This window comes from Chiloscyllium plagiosum, unplaced genomic scaffold (genome assembly GCF_037043375.1).
Source record: "Chiloscyllium plagiosum isolate Xiang-an unplaced genomic scaffold, Cpla_swu_hap1 HiC_scaffold_37, whole genome shotgun sequence".
In the NCBI taxonomy this organism is placed as follows: domain Eukaryota; kingdom Metazoa; phylum Chordata; class Chondrichthyes; order Orectolobiformes; family Hemiscylliidae; genus Chiloscyllium; species Chiloscyllium plagiosum.
Window position 1 is genome coordinate 25,971,102 of NW_028270175.1, and position 22,629 is coordinate 25,993,730.

A 22,629-nucleotide genomic window follows, 5' to 3' on the forward strand; every position below is an offset into this window, starting at 1 on the left:
CATTCTAAAAGATGAAAGGCTTAACAACAATCGAGGTTTGTTAAATATATCATTTTACTTGCATGACACTGGAATCATTTGCTACAAAATCTGCATCTTATGGTCCTGCTCCACAACCACCTGAAGAAGGAGTGGCACTCTGAAAGCTAGTGCTTCCATATAAGCCTTTTGGACTATAACCTGGTGTTGTGTGATTTTTAACTTTGTCCACCACAGTCCAACACTGGCTGCTCCACATTATGGAAATATATTGCCATTCCTTCAGTGCCACGGGGCAAAATCTTGGAATTCCCTCTCTAAGCCAAATGAACTGAAGCAGAAGAAAGTTTAGAGTGGTGCTGGAAAAGCATAGCAGTTTAGGCAGCATCCGAGGAGCAGGAAAATTGACATTTTGGGCAGGAGCCCTTCATCAGGAATGAGGCTGCAAGTCTCAGGTGTGGAGAGATAAATGGGAGTGGGTGAGGCTAGGGAGAAGGTAGTTGAGAGTGCAATAGGTGGATGGAGGAAGGGGTAAAGGTGATAGGTCGGAGAGGAGGGTGGAGCAGATAGGTGGGAAGGAAGATTGACAGGTGGGACAGGTCATGAGGATGATGCTGAGCTGGAGGTTTGGAGCTGTGGTAAGGTGGGGTGAGGAGAAATGAGGAAACTGGTGAAGTCCATATTGATGCCCTGGGGTTGAAGGGTCCTGAGGCAGAAGATGAAGCATTCTTCCTCCAGGCATTGGGTGGTGAGGGAGTGGTGGTGGAGGAGACGTAGGACCTGCATGTCCTCAGCAGTGTGGGAGGGGGAGTTGAAATGTTCAGCGACAGGGCGGTGGGTTTGATTGGTGCGGGTGTCCCAGAGGTGTTCTCTGAAGCGCTCTGTGAGAAGGCATCCAGTCTCCCCAATGTAAAGGAGACCTCATCGCGAGCAACGGATGCAATAAATGACATTTGTGGAAGTGCAGGTGAAACGTTAATGGATGTAGAAGGCTCCTTTGGGGCCTTGGATGGAGTTGAGGGGGGAGGTATGGGCACAAATTTTGCAATTCCTGCGGTGGCAGGTGAAGGTGCCAGGAGGGGAGGGTGGGTTATTGGGAGGCGTGGACCTGACCAGGTAGTTACAGAGGGAACGGTCTTTGTGGAAAGCAGATAGGAGTGGGGAGGGAAATATATCCCTGGTGGTGGGGTCAGTTTGTGGGTGGTGGAAATGTTGGTGGATGATGCAGTTTATGCAGAGGTTGGAGGGGTGGAAGGTGAGGACCAGGGGGTTTCTGTCCTTGTTGTGGTTGGAAGGCAGAGGTGGGGACGTGGATGAGATGCATTGGAGGGCACCTTCAATATGTGGGAGGGGAAATTACGGTCTTTAAAGAAGGAGGCCATCTGGTGTATTCTGTGGCAGAACTGGTCCTCCTGGGAGCAGATACGACAGAGGCAGAGGAATTGGGAATACAGAATAGCATTTTTGCAGGAGGTAGGGTGGGTGGAGGTGTAATCCAGGTAGCCGTGGGAGTCGGTGGGTTTGTAAAACATGTCAGTGTTGAGTCAATTGTCATTGATGGAGATGGAGAGGTCCAAGAAGGGGAGGGAGGTGTCAGAGATGGTCCAAGTAGAAGAAAGATCACCACCACCTACTCTAGGACAATAGGAATGGGCAACCAATTCTGACTCAGCTAATGATACCTACATCCCATTTAAAAAAAAAATAGAATGTCAAGAGGCAATGGTTAGATTTTCCTTTATTGGAAACGATTATCATGTGGCACTTGTATCACACAAATGCTATTTTCTACTTATTAGTGTGAGCTTGAATGTTGTCCAGCTGTTTTTGCACTTGGACACAGGGCAGAATTGCATTCCTGCCTGGTATGACAAGCAATGGCAAGGTAGGTGAAAAGATACAGGAGAATGACAGAATCAGAATCTCTATATCAAGAAAATATTTTGCAACTTTCCCCTTGTCTTCAAATATCAACTTCAGAATCTTGCCATTGAGCCTCGACCACCTTATTTCCACACCATTGTATCTCATTAAACTTGCCTCATTTAGATTAGATTCCCTCCAGTGTGGAAACAGGCCCTTCGGCCCAACAAGTCCACACCAACCCTCTGAAGAGCAACCCACTCAGACCCATTCCCCTACATTCACCCCTGACTAATGCACCTAACACTATGGGCAATTTAGCAATTCACCTAAACTTCACATCTTTGGACTGTGGGAAGAAACCGGAGCACCCGGAGGAAACCCACACAGACACGGGGAGAATGTGCAAACTCCACACAGACAGTTGCCCAAGGTGGGAATTGAACCCGAGTCCCTGGTGCTGTGAGGCAGCAGTGCTAACCACTGAGCTTTTCCATTTTTCCCCCACTCTCCCAAGAAACTAGACAATGCGAACTCCCAACATGTAAATCAGAGGAGGTACCCGGCAGCTACAACTCACCAAGTGCTTGTCCTGGTCATCATTCAACTGTTACTTCATCATAATGTCATTTAATGCTCCATGGCCCCCACCCTTCTCAACCCTTCATCGACAAATGTAAGCAGTGATGAACCACCAGCCTCATCACATCATCACGCAAGCTCTCAGACCAACTCCCAAACTATTTCAGCCCTTCAACACTTTACAATGGAGTTCAGGGACACCAATGACTTACATGCTTCTGTCAAAAATCACACAACACCAGGTTATAGTCCAACAGGTTTAATTGGAAGCACTAGATTTCGGAGCACTGCTCCTTCATCAGGTGGTTGTGAAGTACACACCTGTAAGACACAGAATTTATAGCAAAATTTTACAGTATGATGTAACTGAAATTATACATTGAAAATTACCTTAATTGTTTGTTAAGTATCTCATCTGTTAGAATGACCATGTTAGTTTCACTTCTTTCATATGTAAATCGCAAAACTTTTTAAAAAGTATTACATTCTCAGGTGAACTTTAACAGCCAACATTAAACCTGCAGCATGTGCCAACTGTAACACCGTAAACATTCTGTTTCAAGCAAATTATCATGTGTGAAAGTCAAAAGGGAGCAGTCTTTAATGGGGTGAAGGGAGACTGTGGTCAGTCAGTTGGTATTTCCAGAATCAGTCAAGGGGCTGATCCTATTCCTGTCCAGGGGTTGGCTGCAGTCAGTCAGGCATTTGGTTCTACAAGAGTCCAGGGATCCCTGTCCTTGCAATCTGGGGATTGAGCTCTGGTCAGTTCTACTGATCAAGTACAATCATTCTGAGGATTATACCTCGGTCAGTCAGGATGCCACTGTGGACACATCAGTCTGTGAATTTAGCCTATCTATGAGCAGTGGTAGTGATAGAATGAGTCATGGCCCTGTGAAGTTTAGGTTGCAGATAGAAGATGGTGGTGTTAACCTTTGCAAAGCATAAAAGATTATTGACATCTTTTCCTGCACTGCTGGGCCTCCTGCTTCACCCAGGGCATTGCACTAACTGAGCTGCAATTTGGAACCAAGCTGACTTGGTCTGGTGGCATGGCTTTCTGTGGCAGTCTGCCCTTCTCTCCACCATCCACCCTATTAAGACCTCAGGCTCCTGTCTGCACAACAAGGAGTAAGCTTGCCTTTCTTCAGCACTATGCTAACAGTCAAGTGCCACAGAGTGAGGGTCAGTTTCTGGCTTGCAATGTTTGAAATGGCATGCAGCTGGCCTATAAATGTGCCAGTACCTTGAATGCTAGAAGATGCTGGCAGTGGTGAGCATCTCCACCACGTCTCCAGCCATGCAATTCCCTGAGAATGGTACCCAAAAGTTCAATTGATAACTAATAGGGTGAAGAGTGGAAGATTGCATAAGAAAAGTCATTCCGAGCCATGGCAGACTGGACACTATGAATCTCACTTAACAAAAGGCTTTAACTGAAAATGGGAAAATTCCACACAGTTATTCTCACAAAATCATTCCTCACAGACACTGCCATCAGCATCCCTGAGTATGTTCTGGCCCACCAACAATATGCAATTGGAAAGGCTGTCCTAATTATAGGGTGAGAAATGCATTGTTATGCCGCTAACCTAAACTGACAGAGAAAGTTTCAGTTCAATTCTGTATTGATGAAAAATTAGTCAGTCACAGTAAAGTGATGCTCGGGGGAGGGAGAAGGTGGAAAATGCTCCATGCAAACACCCCTATCTCACTTCACCTGATGAAGAACCAGCACTCTGAAAGCTTGTGTTTCAAATAAGTGTTGAGTGACTTCTGACCTTGTTTTCTCTGTTTAGGTGGACATCAACTAGGATTTATGCTCTTCATGATTAATGTGCAGTGCTTTTTACCATGAAATACATGTCTACAAGACATTAGGTGGATATAGGAGTGGGCTTGGCTAACATAGCTTCATGGCCATACATCTTGCCAATACTCAATCATTTCAAATGAAAAGTATGCGCTTTGGTGTAGAATGACGTGAACCAGAATCTATACAGTAGATTGACAATCCTCTAAAGAAGAGGGAAAGAAATTGAAAAAGAACTGTTCCAGTTTTTTCCAAAAATTTCAAAACTATTTGCGGATGAGGTTACTTTTAATCTCAAAAATTACTTAAAAGAAATGTTTAACATTTTTAATCACATATGGCACTGCCATGAATGGTTTTATCATCTGGCTTATATGGCAGCTTTGCTTAAACAGTAAGAGAGAGTATGTGTCCCAGCAACTTCACATGGATTGCCCTGGGACTATACAACTTTGGCCTTCAGAGTCGCTATTATATGCTTTCTCTTTGCAGATTTTCCCCTACCACCACCACCACCTGCTCCAGAGAAGGCAAAAGATGCCTTTTACTCCAATGAGATGCCTCTTCCTCCTCCACCTCTGCAAGCCTGTGAAGAACCAGTCCCATCCTTAACTGATTCCAAACAAAGCAGGCTGCTGAAATCAAATGTTGGAACAAGTCCAAAGCAGCAGGTAGGAAATGCAAACAAGTTTTTTTCTTCTTCAGCCTCCTGTCTTGAAAGTGTTGTTTCTCAACAGAATACATTTTCCTTGGAAACTTCAACACTTGATGGGTGAACCCAGACAGGTGAATGAATGGAATACAATGTAAGGGCATCACGGCCGCACACAATCTTGATTTCCAATATTTCAGGAAATGAGAGACAAATTAAACAAAGCAGATTCAAATACATTATTTGCTTTCTTTTGATGTATTCCTTCTTTGAATCAGGAATTTTCCCCGTCCTCCAAACCTGCAAGATTTGATCAGAAAGATTCCCTGACTCAAATAATGAATGACAAGTTGAATGGATTACCAGATTCAGGGCAAGGTAGGTGGCCGACACGACATAGAATAATAAATACATTCACCTACTCTCTGCTTTGAAGGTATTGCTGGGAGAACTGCGTAGTGAGTCCAGTGTGCAGTCAGTTGAACAATTCATCTCTTAATAGAAGGAAGGTACTGTTCATGCTGGAAATCAGAAATAAAAACAAAGTGCTAGAGAAGATCAGCAGATCTATCAGCACTCATGAAGAGATAAAGAAAATTAATATTTCAAGTTTGATATGAGTTTTGTTTTGGAATTCCATAAAAGCTTCATATCGAATTTACATCTTACATCTGCTGTTATTCATTACCATATTGTTTAAATAATTAGAATGATTTTCAGCAAACACCTCAAAATCAATTACTAATTTGGTCAGCTGGACTGTGTAAAACTTGTAATGAAGAGTGGAGCATAAGGAGTCTTTAAACACCACTGCAATTAATTTGAAAATTCCACTTTAAATAAGGGGGCTGGATGATGCAGTAGGCTGACTAATGTGATCAATTCATTAGCTACTAGCCATATGTGGCTGACTGAAACTCAAAATGTAATTTATTGAGTTTCTGATTAGTAAATTTAACATGGTATGGTCATTGGGTGTATCATCTAAAAAAATCTGCATTCATGGATGTATACCTTTGAATTTAAATCTTTGTGTGCATGGGTTAATGAAATGATTGGAGAAAGTGAGGACTGCAGATGCTGGAGATCAGAGCTGAAAATGTGTTGCTGGAAAAGCGCAGCAGGTCAGGCAGCATCCAAGGAGCAGGAGAATCGACGTTTCGGGCATGAGCCCTTCTTCAGGAAGGGTTTCCTGAAGAAGGGCTCATGTCCGAAACGTCGATTCTCCTGCTCCTTGGATGCTGCCTGACCTGCTGTGCTTTTCCAGCAACACATTTTCAGCATTGATGAAATGATAACAAATTATAAAAGCTCTTTTGTTTTCGAATGTTGTGCTTCCTTTGCTACTCACTTAAGGTAATTGTTGAGCAAATAGACACTTATTGTGTGACTATATACATATGCTTGCTTAGTGCATGAATGCTAAAATAGGGTGGTCCTGCTGCAATGGCAAATGGACAACTTCTGTTTGACAATATTGGATTATCTGTTCACCTGAGACTGTTGAAAATCTTCAACATGTTTATACTACTTGAACCAAGTTGTAGAGAATGTACACCCGTAATATCCTACCAACTATATTGTAATGCTCATTATGTGGCGTAAATAGAAGACCATCACTGTGGTCCAAGAGTTAGCTTTTGGAGTAAAAATAAACACACATTTTGTTGGAAAAGTAGAGAAGGAATGTTATGTTTTATTTAACTCCTGCTTTATTAGATCTGAGCATGTCTGGTAATGGTAATTGGGTGTATGAAATGGAATATATTTAATCTCCCTAAACAGAAATATTGTTCTTTTAGTGATCACAAAAAAAAGTTCAGTAAAACATGTGCTCTGTAATAGAGGGTTGTGATTCTAGAGAGCAGTACAAATAACTTTAGTTCCTTAACTAAAACTAGTACAGAAAATACAGCAACATTAAATTATGTTTTTGACTTCTCTGCTAAAACCAAACAAACCCCATTTGAATTGTTGGCTTCAAAACAATGCTAACAATTTGTGGTGAAAAATTAATTATCTTTAGCAGCACTGAATATTGCTAGAAAATGCAGTGATTACCAGCATTAATAACAAGGCCACGCCACTCCCCTAAATTAGAAACTTAAACAGTGAAAAACACGTTAGAAGGCTTTGTAGAGATGTAAAAGAAATAATGGCGTATCGGTTTGGATAATCAAATGCTTTGCTAAAGCAATAGGTATAATAAGACTTCAAAAGATTAATGAAGACTAAAAAGATAGAGGGAGAAGTGTCAGAGCATGGGAACTAGGTTTCTAAAGGAAAGGGAAAACCACAGAATGTATGAAACTTAGATTTTCAGCTGTGGTTTCTCATATGCTGAGTACCTTATCTCATGTGGCTACTTAAATAGTGTCCTGCTGAGAGTGTGTATTAGTTTTGGCAAGGTTGAGGCCCCTAGTTTCTGTGAGGCCTGCAGAGTTCTGCAAGTTTTTATGAATCTTGACCTGTCCAAAATGTGCTACCCTTTTGAATCTTAGCCTGACTGGAATCTGTTAGCCCAGGATTCCTTATCGGGCACTAAAATATTATTATCTCTATTGTAATTAGGCTGAGATGCAGTAGAGTCATAGTCATAGTCACGCAGCACGGAAAACATACCCTTTGGTCCAACAAGTCCATGTTCCCAAACTAAACTAGTCCCACCTTCCTGATCTTGGCCCATATCTCTCTAAATCTTTCCTCTTCATGCACTTATCCAAATGTCTTTTGAACATTGCAATTGTACCCACATCCACCACCTCCTCAGGAACTTCATTCCACACGTAAAACACCCAGTGTAAAAAAAATTGCCCCTCATGTCTTTTTTAAATCTCTCTCCTCTCACCTTAAAATTCTGCCCTCCGTCTTGAAATCCCCCATCCTAGGGAAAAGACAACTACCATTAACTCTATCTGTACCCCTCATTATTTTATAAACTGCTATAAGGTCACCTCTCAACCACCTAACCCTGATTCTCTTGGGACATGCTAATCTCTGTAAGCTAATGCCACAGTTTTCTCCCTCTCTTAGATATCTGTGCATTTTGCAACCGGCTTATTCCACCAACAATACCAGTCGTTGAAGCCATGGGCAAAATATTCCATGAGGATTGCTTGAAATGTAGAAAATGTCAGTGCAAACTGGTGGGAAAAATCTATTACAATTTGGATGATAACCCTCACTGTGACTCCTGCTACCGGGTACAGCAGCTATTTCTTTCATATTGAATAGCTTATTTTCTTTTTATAAAGGGTCCTACTTCTCTCCTTTAGAAGGCACTGATTTTTTCCTTGTAATATGATTATTAATCTAAGATAGTGTTGGAATGTTATTTGCTTTGGTTACATCATTACAGACAATGACGCTATGCCTACTGAATAGACACTAACCTCACACCAGGACATGAATGAGAAATTAGCAATCTTTTTTAAAAGGTCATGTTAATTTCTCCTTGAATATTAATTGTTTTTCCATTTTCCCATGTTGGATGCCCTCCAGAAGATGGAATGGAGCTGGCAGTCAAATCTTTCCTTTCTTATAACATGGGGAAAGGAAGTTTATTTTTCTCTCAAAATATCCTCTGTACAATAGCCTCAACATGGTATTTGGATTGTGCTTTATGGGACACACAGAATATGAAAAAGATCAAACTGGGATATGCATTATGCAGATAAGAGTGGGACATTCACTCTAATAAGATCTTTCCTTTTGCACCATTTCAAACACTGTCATCCTTTCTACAGTAAGGAACAAACTGTTTGTAAAAAGACTGAACAAAGTGACCTAATCTGATACGATGTATGCAATATAGTGCCTTAGACTCCCTCCATCTCAAATGTGTGAGGGTGCTTACTGTGTATTTTCTGCTACAATTTAAATTACAGGACACCATGGAGAAATGTGAAAAATGCAGAAAACCAATAATGGATCAGATTACAAGAGCCATGGATAAGGCTTTCCATTCTGAGTGCTTCAGATGTGTTGTCTGTAACCGGCTCATTGGAAGTGAACGTTTTGGACTGAACAAGGATAAGGAGATTTACTGCCTCGAAGATTTCCAGAGGTATGATTTCAACATTCCTACATAGTACTGAAATGATTATTTCAGCAAATAATATGAATATGAAAATGATTATTTCAGCATTGTCTGCTTTGTTCTCACCTGTTCAGCTTGGAGTTGGAAAACCATGCCTTACCTTGAGTATTGCAGATTTGTTTAACATCTCTTATACATTCCTTGATTTTGAAATGGTTTGGTGAATAAATGTACTATATGGTAGCGTGCTGATCTCAATTTGTACTCTGAGATGAGCTTATAGGATAGTGTGGCCTCAGCAACCCTGGTTATCATATGAGGAGTGAAGGTTCAGCTGTGATTTATTAATTTAGATATACACAATCCAGGAAGGCCATTATTGTATCAACTCGTTTCTTAGTAGCATCCAGGGATTCTACCTCCACCTCTACCCAGAGGTACATTCTAGGTTTTTTTTGTAAATTTCATTGTGAAAAATGTACTGATATAAATAAGTTAGTCAAAACATTAAATTGAAGAAGTCTTCTGTATTTGCTATTTCCGACAAATGTGCAACCTTGTTGAAAGCAATCAGGTAAGGATAGCAAATTATTCATAGTGTAACCTTTGCAATTCATGATGACTCAAAATATAACCAGATTTAATTGGACATCTTGTATAAGATTGCAACACCATTTATCATCTCCACGTGGCACTGTTGCGTTTTGGTTCTACTGCACCGACCAATCACACACTGGGTTTCCCAATGTTTTGTGATATTTACTGCTACACATCACTAATAGAATTTTATTACAAACACGTATTACTTAATTGTTATATGGCTCCTAATGCATGTCATTCAATAGTTCTCCATAATGCTCAGAAATAACTGGGACATCACAGTGTCAAGTGGTCTATATGCTTTTTAAAATCCAAAGTGAATTTGTAAAAGTTAGCACTGTAAAGAGACTTCCACCAGGAGTCACTAAATATACTTCAGACTGCATGTCATACCTTTGACCTGGGACTACAGAAATTTGTCATATTTTCACATTCTTATAAGTGGATAGTTTGAGATTCACTCAATTTTGCAGGCCTGCAACTAAAACAGGAATGTAATAGAAAAATCACTTTCATACTTATGATCGGTTGAAAAAAAAATAGCTTGTAGACGTTGAAAGACAGCAGCATCAGGTTTGGGTCTCGAGTCAAAAAATCTGCTGATGCACGCTATCTGGATCTGAATACATGTTAGTGACAAGAACCCAGAGGACCTGTGTGTCTCCCAAATCAAGTTTGGGAAAAATTCAGTGGGGTGAAGTAAATTAATCCCTTTTTAAAATCTTGTGACAGTTTCTGAGAACAATAATTTTTATTAATATCTGTATAGTTTTAGAACATAGAACAGTAAAGCACAGTACATGCCCTTCGGCCACAATGTTAGTCATAGTCATAGTCATGTAGCACGGAAAACAGACCCTTTGGTCCAACAAGTCCATGCCGAACATAATCCCAAACTAAACTAGTCCCACCTGCCTGATCTTGGCCCATATCTCTCTAAATCTTTCCTCTTCATGCGCTTATCCAAATGTCTTTTAAACATTGTCATTGTACCCACTTCCTCAGGAAGTTCATTCCACATGCGAACCACCCTGTGTAAAAAAAAATGCCCCTCGTATCTTTTTTGAATCTCTCTCCTCTCATCTTGATGTTGTGCCGAGCATTTATCTGAAACTAAAATCAAACTGAACTACACACCCCTCAATTTACTGCCGTTCATATGCTTGTCCAGCAGTCACTTAAATGTCCCTGACTTTACACAGAGAGTGGTGGGTACATGGAATATACCGCCAGCGGTGGTAGTAAAGAACCTACCTCTGACTTTCCCCCGACCATAGATTGCTCCCATCACCTTAAAATTATGACCACTCATGACAGCCATTTCTGCCCTGGGGAAAAGTCTGTTGCTATCTCCTCTATTTATGCCTTTTATTGCCTTATACACCTCTATCAAGTCACCTCTCTCTTCTGTCTTCTCTCCAGTGTGAAAAGTCTTAGCTCACTCAACCTCTCTTCATAAGACAAGCCCTGCAATCCAGGCAGCATCCTGGTAAATCTCCTCTGCACCCTGTCTAAAGAGGTGACCTGAACTGGATACAGTATTCCAAGTGTGGTCTAACCAGGATTTTATAGAGCTGCAATAAAACCTCACACCTCTCAAACTCAATACCCCTGTTAATGAAAGTCAAAATACCACACCCCTTCTTAACAACCCTGTCAACTCGGGTAGTAACTTTCAGGGATTAATGTACATAGACACCACGATCCCGCTGATCCTCAACACTGCCAAGAATCCTGTCTTTAACCCTGTATTCAGCATTCAAATTCGACCTTCCAAAATGAATCACTTCACATTTAACCAGGTTGAACTCCATCTGCCACTTGTCAGCCCAACTCTGCAACCTGTCAATGTCTTGTTACAGCCTGCAATAGCCCCCGACACTATCTATAACACCAGCAACCTTTGTATCATTGGCAAACTTACTAACCTACCCTCTCAATTTTTGGTCCAAGTCATTTATAAAAACTACAAAGAGCAGAGGCCCAAGAACCTCTGCAGGACACTACTGGTCATCGACCTCCAGGCAGAATACTTTCCATCCACTATCACTTGCTGGCTTCTTTTGGCCAGTCAATTCTGTATCCAGACACCCAAATTTCCCTGTATCCCATTCCTCCTACCTTTCTTAATGAGCCTATTGTGGGGAACCTTGGCTTGGCACGGTGGCTCAGTGGTTAGCACTGCTGCCTCTCAGTGCCAGGGACCTGGGTTCAATTCCCACCTTGGGCGACTTCTATGTGGAGTTTGGACATTTTCCCCATGTCTGCTTGGATTTCTTCCAGGTGCTCAGGTTTCTTCCCATAATCCAAAGACATGCAGGTCAGGTGAATTGGCTATGCTAAATTGCCCATGGTGTTAGGTGCATTAGATTAGATTATTTACAGTGTGGAAACAGGCAATTCTGCCCAACAAGTCCACACCCACCATCCGAAGAGCAACCCACCCACACCCCTACATTTATCCCTCACCTAACTCTACGGTCAATTTTGCATGGCCAATTCACCTAACCTGCACATTTTTGGACTGTGGGAGGAAACCGGAGCACCTGGAGGAAACCCACGCAGATATGGGGAGAATGAGCAAACTCCACACAGACAGTTGCCTGAGGCGGGAATTGAACCTGGGTCTCTGGCGCATTAGTCAGGGGTAAATATAGGGTAGGGAAATCGGTCTGGGTGGGTCACTCTTTGGAGGGTCAGTGTGGACTTGTTGGGCTGAAGGGCCTGTTTCCATACTGTAGGGAATCTAGTCTAATCTAAATGCCTTACTGAAATCCATATACATTGGATTTGTGATGTTTGTCTCTTGTGTCTGCAGGCGATATGCCCCACAATGTTCTGTATGTGAAAAGCCAATTATACCAGAAACTGCAAAGGAGGAGTGCCTCAACATTGAACTATTTGGGCGCCACTTTCATGTCAATTGCTACAGATGTGAGGTGAGATCCTACATACAGACAAAGAGATTCTGGGTGAGCAGAAAGCTCATGATTATTCTTTCACTGCGCTACTAGAAGTGGATATATTTGTTGCGATCAGACCCTGGCCAAAACTTCCAAATTCTTACTGTTCCAGACTGAATAGCCTAACATTGTCAAGCTCCCAGGTGAGAGGGGATGTACTGTCACTCCCTCCTTTATTCACCCACATCTTCAATTGTTCACAACAACATTTATTTACAAAGGATATCATTCTCCCAGACCAAATGAATTTATGTTTTAAAGGGAGTCAATTTAATCAGGCTTTTCTGAGTTAACAAAAGAGCAATTATATTAGGTACTAAATGTACAGAGAAACAATAATGCAACACACTGATTAGAAATGTTAAATGAGTCCAAAAAAGATAAAATTTAGAACATGTATGGTTTAGTCGCTGCATTGCTTGTGAAAAGTAGATAGTGGATCGTTGATAGTCGAGAAGTTGATTTTAAAGATTCTTAGCTTTGCAGATTAATTGAAATTCTTTTGTTGTGTTTTTTTTTGCTAGCTTCTACCACTCAGAGCAAGACTAGTGGTTGTTTCTTCAACTGTGACCTTCACAGTGTATTGGTTCTTGAATACAGGCTATTATACAAGTATCTTGGCTCACTAGGCACACCTTAGTCCACTAGTGCCAGGGTTGAATTGGCTTTTAACTCCTTGTGTATGCTTTAAAAAGGAAACACACAAAACACACTTTGTTGTCAAGGCTGCTCTTTTTTTTTGAAAAACCATTATGTTCTTAATCTGAAATATTCACAGGGGATTACAGTTCAGCTCAAAGTACATTTCTCCCTTTTGAAGCTTCCTTGACAGCTTCAGGTGTGACATTCCAGAATTTCTCATGCAAAAGCCACTAGATTTATATCGGATTTCATTTTGGCTGTATCATTTTGTTTAAAAGAAATATATAGTGGGAACTTAAATGTCCTTACGTGATCTGGAGTTATGATCTGTGGTCATGACAGTTAACTCAATGAGACGTTGAACTTTACATACAATGGAGATCAAGCTTTGACTTTTGTCTCTCTGCAGAGTTAATTAATCTCATCTAAGCAGTGTTTGGGGCACTATACTTATCCTCAAGATCTTGAGTTAGGAAAGTAAACTAAATCTCTATTCCCACTTGCATGACAAGTGTATATGTGACTCAGATAAAGACAAAGCTGACCTGTGATAACCCAAGGAGGTTTACAGGTCCACATAGTATGCAACCATTGCTGAAAGACTTCTTGTGACATGCTTTCTATTGCTTCAAATTTACTATTCTCGGCCAGCCTTAGTTTTGACTGGCTGAAATTCTCTGGTTATCTGTATTAATGTGATGAACACTGAAAGTTTTCTTTGTGTTCCACGTTGTTCTAGTCCATTAAACAACCTCAGTACAATTTGATTTTCACAATCCTAATGGGATTTTGCAATTTTAATGTCAACATCACACAAAGCAAAACAGCCTCAATTGCAGCATTCAAATGAATGTGCACACTCTGACCACTGGACTTCTGGAACAGGTATAGTGTAGCAAACCAAAGGGCTCAATAAGATATACTGTTAAAGAGATGAAGTAAAAATGACAAGTGGTTTGGCAACCCCTGCATTTATATCCCAGTCTCGTGAGTTTAGTTTCCAAGGAAACCCGAGATACCTTTTTAGTGAGTGACTTCTCTTTGCTAAAAGTGCAATCTAGGAAAGATGGAAAGTTAATACAGCTTGGTTACATCTATCAGACAACACCACACCCAGGAAGAACTAAATTGACCTTTGTGAAATTCCTGTGTAGTTTCAGCTTCACTCATTACGAGAAAAAGCTGCATGCCAAAATTTTCAGCTGTTGAATTCTGGAAATAATACAGGAAATGACAGACCTCAATATGCAACTCTGTTCAGTCTTCTAAGGTGTGGGAATGGAAACATTTAGCTGATGTTCCCCAAGCAGTTCAAATTCATAATTAGGATATGGGCTCAAAAGAGGTGGGATGGAAAAGTCTAGATGTTTTGGGGGGAGAGAATATTTAATTACATTGTTCTTTCGCCTATTTTTCTATGGTCAATTCCTTAATAGGCTTATGAACAAGTCTGTAGATTTATCTTTCCACTAGGGAAGGACTGTCAGACAGGGTGACCTAAACAGATGTTGGATTTGCTCTTTCCTCCAAATAACGAAGTTGTGGGTTTGATCCATAATTGAATTTGGGCAAGTAGAGGATGAATTTTTATGAATATTCTCCTGTTCATCAAACATAACTTTGGCAAGGGAGCTACAGAAATTCTGTAAAAATGATGTAAACAGCACTTACACTTTTCTTTAGTATTTCCAAGCCTCTTCTGCCATAATTACAGCAGACAATTTAGAGAACACTTGTAAAAAAAAATCCACCTTTATAATCTAGCTTGACATTACATGGAGCTTGCTACTTTTTATAACAGGTACTATTCAGATGAAAACTTAAGCTGCCCATTTAGATGGACTTTATCAATCCCATTACATTATTTGAAGAGGTACACATTCTCTTTGCATCCTGACCAAAATTTCTTCCTCAACAACATCAGCAAAAACAAATTAACAGGTCACTCAACTCCTGTTTGAGGAATGTTGCTGTTGCAGAATAGCTGTTCCGTTAACCCCCAAAGCAATAGTCTCTGCATTTGAAATTATTTGGAAAAAGAGACATTTTGAATGTGAGAAAGTTCCATATAAATACAGGATATTTTAAAATAAAAATTTCATGGCACTTGCCAACTTACTTGCAGCATTTATGCATTGCTAAAACATTGCTTGTGTATTTTGTTATGCATTTTTTTAGTCTTTGAACACTGATTAATCAATTCAAATGAATGCAGAGCAACCCTTAGACTGAAGTCAATGTCACATGGTGCAGTATCAGCTAAACATTGGAGGGCTCAAAGTGCAAAAATTGCTTACTGAATAAACACAGCACACATGATAGTGAGTCATACAGACCAGGAAAGTCCCAGGTTCCAGTCCCAGCCTGTGCTGGGTAGATGTGATATTAGGGCTCTACAATTGGCTTTCGAGTTCAGAAGGGGATAAAAGTACTTTTGTACTCTGAATCATTTTCTCTTTGAAGATGGATGTCAATTGAAGGCAGAATGAAACTTAGCGAGAATGTCCTTGCCTCCCACTCCATCTCTCTTCCCCCTTACCAAGGAATCCCTACAGTGTAGAAACAGGCCATATGGCCCAACAAATTCACACTGATCATCCGAAGAGTATCCTATCCAGACCCATTCCCCTACCCTATAACCCCTGACTAATGCACCTAACCTACACATTGCTGAACACTGGGCAGTTTAGCATGGCCAATTCACCTAACCTGCACATCTTTGGACTGTGGCAGGAAACCAGTGCACCCAGGGGAAACGTGTACAGACACAGGGAGAATGGAGAATGTGCAAACTTCACACAGTCGCCCAAGGCTAGAATCGAATGTGGTTCCCTGATGCTGTGAGGCAAAAAAGTGCTAACCACTGCTGCCCCTGCACTAATGTTAATGGCAAAAGTCAGTTTATTTAACCCACCATTGGTTTGTCCCACCCTGATGTCAAAATTCATCCTGTTATCAACACATTGATAATTTCTACATGAAAACCTGTTTCTAAAAAAAAAACTGTAGGCAGTGCTACCTTTAAAACTAGACAGTCACACTTGAAGGTAGAACTTGAGGTAATTATAACTTTTTTGGGATATTTTGGATAACTGCTGATGAATCTTTTGTTGTTCCAAGAATTAATGTTACAAGTTTAAGCAGGAAGACATCTCTTACAAAGGAAACACAAGCAGCCAACACTTCTCATCTCATTCATAACTTTCACTGTATTTGGTTCCTTTGCCCTAATCTTTTAAATATGCTGGGTGGTAGTAAAACTACAATTACTGTATTTACAGTTATTCTGAAGGCATGTTTAGGGCAGTGTAGTTCTATTTATAATTCACCCCTGCTATGAGAGTATGTTCCATTCAACCTTCATCCACCTAATGCCCCTAATTTCACTGTAGATATTGTCTATATAAACCTGTTCAGAGATGTTATGACATATTCTTGGAGGTGGAATTTAAAACTGGGCCTCCTAACTCAGAGGTAAGGACAGTACCATCTATTTTTTTTCCCATAGATATTTTCTAATCAACCTGTTCAGAGGTATTATGAGACACCTCTAGAGCAAGTAGGACATTAACCTGTGCCTCCTTGCTCAGAGGGATGGACACTACCACTCCACTGCAGGAGCCCCCTAAAAAGGTATTTTTTCAAAAAAAAATTACAAGGTATGGATATTTTTAATCCATCTATCCAGACATCTTTTAGATTAGGTTAGATTCCCTACAGTATGGAAAGAGGCCCTTCAACCAAACAAGTCCACACCAACCCTGCAAAGAGTAACCCACCCAAACCAATTCCCATCCCCATATTCACCCCAGACTAATGCATCTAACATTATGGGCAATTTAGCATGGTCAGTTCACTTGAACCTGCACATCTTTGGATTGTGGGAGGAAACCCGCACAGACACGGGGAGAATGTGCAAACTCCACACAGGTGGTCGCTTGTGACCTAAGGCAGGGATCAAACTTGGATCTCTAGTGCTGTGAAGCAGTAGTACTAGCCACTGAGCCACCGTGTCACCCTAAAGCAATGACAAACATCGACCCTGCAAGTGTGAACCTGCAACTTGCAAACCCCAATGCTACACCTGGTCAGTGTGGGACTGAACCCACAATCTTAGCATTACTAGCACCATGCTCTAATCATTTGAGCTAACAGACCAACATGTTAAGGCACACCCGTGGAATGGCTAGGACCTCAACCCAGGTCTCCTAGCTCAAAAGTAGGAGACACTGCACCACAAGAATCTCTATAGTCCATTTAAAAACACCTATTGCTAGATTTGTTTGTGCCCATTTTTTTGTCTCCAGTGATTAGAAGTATAAGCTGATAATGATACAAGGGAATCAGGTAAACAAACTGTGCACCTCTTGAAATAATCAGACTGAAGGACTAAGAAGTAAACAGACAAAGGACAGAAATAAGTGAAGATTAGAATGCTTGAATTAACATTCAAGTCTTCTACAGAAAAATAGAGGGAGAAAGGGAGGCCAAAGTGTAAACATTTAAAATATTTGACTTTTTTTAAAATTCTACTCATAACCCCTAAAGGAATTAGACTCTACACTTCATTGATTCAATGCCAGAGGTTGACTGGCAGTAATTAACCATCATGTTGTTAATAAGTTACTTATGCTCACGACGACACAAACTTTGTGACAAGTCTAGTTAACATCTACTGTGCAAATACAACAACCTAAATATATTCAATACAGCTAATTGGCAAAGCAGATGGTAAAAAGTTGTTTTCATAAAGCCCAGTTTGAGCAGCACATCACAGAGCATCTGTTCTTTGTCCTTAGTATTCCATCAACCTCAGTTTCTTCAAAATTCAATTACAGGCTGTGACAAGGTTATTATTTATTGCCTACCCACCACATGTTCTTTTTAGAGTACAATTGAATGGCTTGTTAGGCAATTCAGGGCAGTTAAGAGTTCACCACACTGCCCTGAGTCTGAAGTCACTTTGGCCAGACCAGAAGAGATTAGCAGATTTCATTTCCCAAAGAACATTAATGAAGCAAATACCTTTCTACAACAATCCAATCACATGACCAATACTAACTTCTTATTTTGTCAAGAAATTCTGGATCATTGTCTTAATTTTATTTTTGTAAATGCACTTCAGGGAGTTAGGGGAGTTACTTGCTGCAAAGTTCCTAGGTTCTGAGCTACTCTTGTAGCCACATTATTTATGTGCCTAGTCCTTTTCAGTTTCTGGTCAATGATAAGAGTCAAGGGGTGGAGCTGGAAAAAGTGCAGCAGCTCAAGCAACATCACAGGAGTAGGAGAGTCGACATTTCAGGTTGCAACCTTTCATCAGATTCAAAGGTCCCAACTGGAAACATTGACTCTTCTGCTCCTCTGATGCTGCTTGATCTACTGTGCTTTTTCCAGCTCCACACTTTATCGATTCACTATTTCTGGTCAATGGTAACCCTTAAGATGTTGTTGGTGATGGTGGATTCAGCATTGGTTAAGCTATTGAATATCAGGGAGAAAGGGTTAGATTTTCTCTTAAGAGTTGGTCATTCCTGTCATTTGTGTATCATTGATATCACTTGTCACGTTATCCCAAACCTGGATAGTATCCATGTCTTACTGCTTTTGAACAGGGACTGCTTCAATGTAAGGATTCATGAATGGTGCCCAGTGTTATGCAATCGTCGTTGAACATATCCACTTCTGATCATCTTATTTAGTATGGTGGGATTACCTTATGAGCAAAGGTTAAATAGGCTGAATTTTACTCAGTGGAGTTTAATAGAATGAGAAATGATCTCATTGAAACATATAGGATTCTTTAAGGGGCTTGACAAGGTATATGCTGAGAGATATTTCCCCTCCTAGGAGAGTTTAGGACCAGAGGGCAGAGTCTCAGAATAAATAGGAGCCAATTTAAGACTGAAATGAGAAGGACTTTCTTCTGAGGGTTGAGTTTTTGCCACACAGTTGTGGGGGTTAGAGTTCCTGAGTATATTTTAAGGCTGAGATAGATAGATACTTAAATCAGTAAGGAAAGCAAGGGTCAATGGCCATGATCCTATTGAATTGTGGAGCAGGCTCAAGGTGCTGAAAGGCCTGCTCCTGTCATTATGGCCTTGTATAGGGATGGTCAGACGAAGCAGCTGAAGATTGTTGGACCTGGGTCACCATCCTGAGGAATCCTTGAGATATTCAAGAACTGAGTTAATTGACCTTCAACAGCCACAACCATCTTCCTTTTGTCCAGTGTATCTATTCCCTCAGTTCACAATGATTCCAGTTTTGCTACAATCAATCCAGTTTTGGTTTTCTAAAAATAAAGAGTGCAAGTATAAAGTAGTATTGATATATATTGATCAAATCTTGGTTTCTGCAGTTTCAGGGGTTCCATTCTATAAAAAGAACATTTAGTTAAAATCAGATTTGCCATAATATTATTGAATGGTAGAGCAGGCTTGAAGAGGCAAGTGGCCTACACTGGTTCCTTATTGCTGTGTTCATGGAGAGTATACAATATAAATTCAACAGTATTTGTGGCATGGGTAACAAATTATAGTAAGGATAAAACAAAGGACTGTAGATCCTGGAAACCTGAAACAGAAATTGCTGGAGAACTTCAGCAGGTTTAGCAGCATGAGTTTCTGCCACAATTTCTGTCTTTGTTATCATTACAAGGGGATGCTTGATATATTGGGATTATTTATATGGAACAGACAAGACAAAGAAGAGTTAACATCTTTTGTCTTTAAAAAATGAAGTACTTTTACAGAAGAATAGTAAGAGCCCATCTTGTGCTTGAGAAGTCCATAATGAGGGATCACCAATTTAAAATTTGCTACCAAAGGGAGTAAGGGCAGAGGTTATGGAAAATGTATTTACACTGTAAGCTAAAAAAAGCAGACTCTCTCAAGAAATGGTTAGCGATTGTTCCAGCTTTTAAGGAAAAATTGGATAAATGTCTGAGGCAAATTAATCTCACCTGCTACTATGAGATTAGCTGGCAGAGACATGACTGAGCAAATGGTCTGATATAATTATCTATGGTTTTACCAGATGTCTTGTTTTTGACCACAAAGCACACTCCTTTACCATTGTTTTTAAGAGTAGTTGTGCTCACTAAATAATTGACATGTTTTGACCCTTGCTTAATGAATAGAAAACACCAACAATTCCTCTTGTGCAAGATATAAGGTAAGTGCATTGCCACAATCTTGTCTGAAGTGTGATAATATACTCCCTCACTGACAGATGGTTATGTTGGTTAGAAGTGTAGAGTCGCAGAAACTGTTTCCTTCTCTCCAAAAACCACCAGAGTAGATCTTGAAAATCTTTGATTTGTAAGCATATTGCTTATAATTCTAACCTCAGTACTAGAAGCTGCCAGCTTGACCACAAGTTTCTTGCCAGTTAATGATCAGCAACTACTCTGTACATGGAGAAAGATCTATGCAGACATGTTAAATACTTTACATTTTCAGATCACCAATTGCTTAATCCAGGTTCTTATACAAAGGCTTGCTACTGCATAATCTCATCTATATTTGTAGTTAAGATTGTATATTGTACAAAATAAGGTGAATTAAATACACATTGCTCAATGCATGAATGATAAAGCCCAGTAAAAGTAAAAAAGCAATGTCAGAACACTTAAAACCACTATTCTAAGTGTAATACTAGCAGATGGAGATGAAGTCTGGAATACTGCACAACTGACAGCAAACTGCTATCCAGAGGACATAATGTGTGAATTGTATATGAGTTGAAGCATCAAGCTTCATAGCAAAATGAGAAACAATAATATGGAGATGTTTTGGTGAATAACAAACAGATTGGAGTGGAGTGTTCATGAAGGCATGGTATTACAATGGGGTATATTTCATTGTGAATTGGAATGGTATTTTACAAACATTGTGCTCGATAGGAGGGATGAAATGTTTCTCACTTCTGACACCTAATGCTAGAATTGAGCACTCCCACATCAGGTATAGCAGTCATATACTGAGTAAACCATCACCTAATGTGTCCAGAAATTAATTAATGTGAATTAGGTACAATTTTGAACCATGTTCAAAGCATGTAGTGTCTTCAAGGGACTAGATTTTAAATTGCCCAAGCTTTTTTCATACAGGCCTTTAAAATCAAAACCAGACTCATTACAATAATCATTAGATTTGGACGTAACTGAGGCTAGTTGCCAAGATTGGTATATCAAGTGAAAATGTTGAAACATAATTCTGCTTATACATTTTGTATTACAGAAATGTGGACTTCTTTTATCTCCTGATGCAACCGAAGAAGGGTGCTTTCCACTGAATAAGCACATACTTTGCAAGACTTGCTATTTGCAGAGCACGAGCTCCACTGCCTGAAGATTCTAGAATATTAGCTGCAATTTTATTTTTGTGAACTGCCAAATAACTTCAATCAAATTTATCCTGGTATGGTTCACCATTTTCAGTTACACTTAATAACATCCATGAATGATCATTTTGATTAGGTTTAGTTTATTGCTCAAGGCCCACTCATATTAAGCAATGCAAAACTAAAATTTTAGGCTTGGATCCTAATATGTAATGGTCTTAATTGGCATCTGCTATAGCAGCTTTATAATTGTGATCAATGCGCTTGAACTAGGGTAAACAACTAAATTAACCAAGGCTTCCACTCCTCAACTATAAACAGCAAGTTCTATTGAAAACACTCAAACAATGGGTCTGCTTGTAAATTTTTGTAAGACCGAATCTACTACCATCTTGGCTTGCATATGAAGAATGGTCACTTGGCAAAAGTACTGAAGACAACTGGTGCCCACCTGATTCTCTCAGAAGATGAAGTGTTCTTAATTATATCAAATCACCATTGTCAAAAGGATTTAGTTTAGTATTTCTAATAATATCTACTATGCTACTTCTGGAATTCTTTTCACAAATTGAATTGCAATTCTCATCCTCTTCATTGAAAAGTAATTCTGTATAAACTGCTAATACTTTAACAAGTTTATTAAAAAAAAGTTCTTCCACAGCAAGAGAAATGGACCAGCCTCTGATTCTGCTTCTATTGACAAAGCAATATGAGACTATGTCATTTAAACTAATAAAAGGGATGATCTATTTAAAGCTTAAAGTTGTTTTCTTTGGGTGTTAGCTTTCAATGGTATAAAGAGTATTGTGGAGGCATTGGTCACCTTGGAAGAAAAAGCAGTGACTGAGAAAACTAACTGGCCATCTTGACAGCAGTTAAATGTGCTCCCCTGTATTGTGGTAATACCACAATACATTGTGTTATGACATTGCGCTGTTTTACCACTAATCTATGCTCATGTTTATCAAAGTTGAAACTTTATTGCTGGAACAGCACAGCAGGTCAGGCAGCATCCAGGGAACAGGAGATTCGACGTTTCGGGCACAGGCCCTTCTTGCAATTACAGTCAATACACCAGCACAGTATAATTGATTTATTCCCTACATATTATGGATGTCACTGTTCACTTGCACTCAAGTTCCAAATGTTGGTA

General features: G+C 40.0%; 1 protein-coding gene across 3 annotated transcripts in view; it reads left to right on the top strand.

Moving 5' to 3' along the window:
- Positions 1–22,238, top strand: part of fblim1 (filamin binding LIM protein 1) — a 38,417-nt gene extending 16,179 nt beyond the window's left edge. The window contains exons 3-8 of one of the 3 annotated variants that reach the window (XM_043675724.2): positions 4,730–4,908; positions 5,168–5,267; positions 7,923–8,092; positions 8,777–8,955; positions 12,347–12,500; positions 21,374–22,238. In XM_043675724.2, coding sequence (XP_043531659.2) covers positions 4,730–4,908; positions 5,168–5,267; positions 7,923–8,092; positions 8,777–8,955; positions 12,347–12,500; positions 21,374–21,484 — 893 coding nt within the window. In that variant the 3' untranslated portion in view covers positions 21,485–22,238. The remainder of the gene's footprint in view (positions 1–4,729; positions 4,909–5,167; positions 5,268–7,922; positions 8,093–8,776; positions 8,956–12,346; positions 12,501–21,373) is intronic. The other 2 variants (XM_043675725.2, XM_043675726.2) reach the window with 2 other exon arrangements.
- Positions 22,239–22,629: the final 391 nt, after the last annotated feature.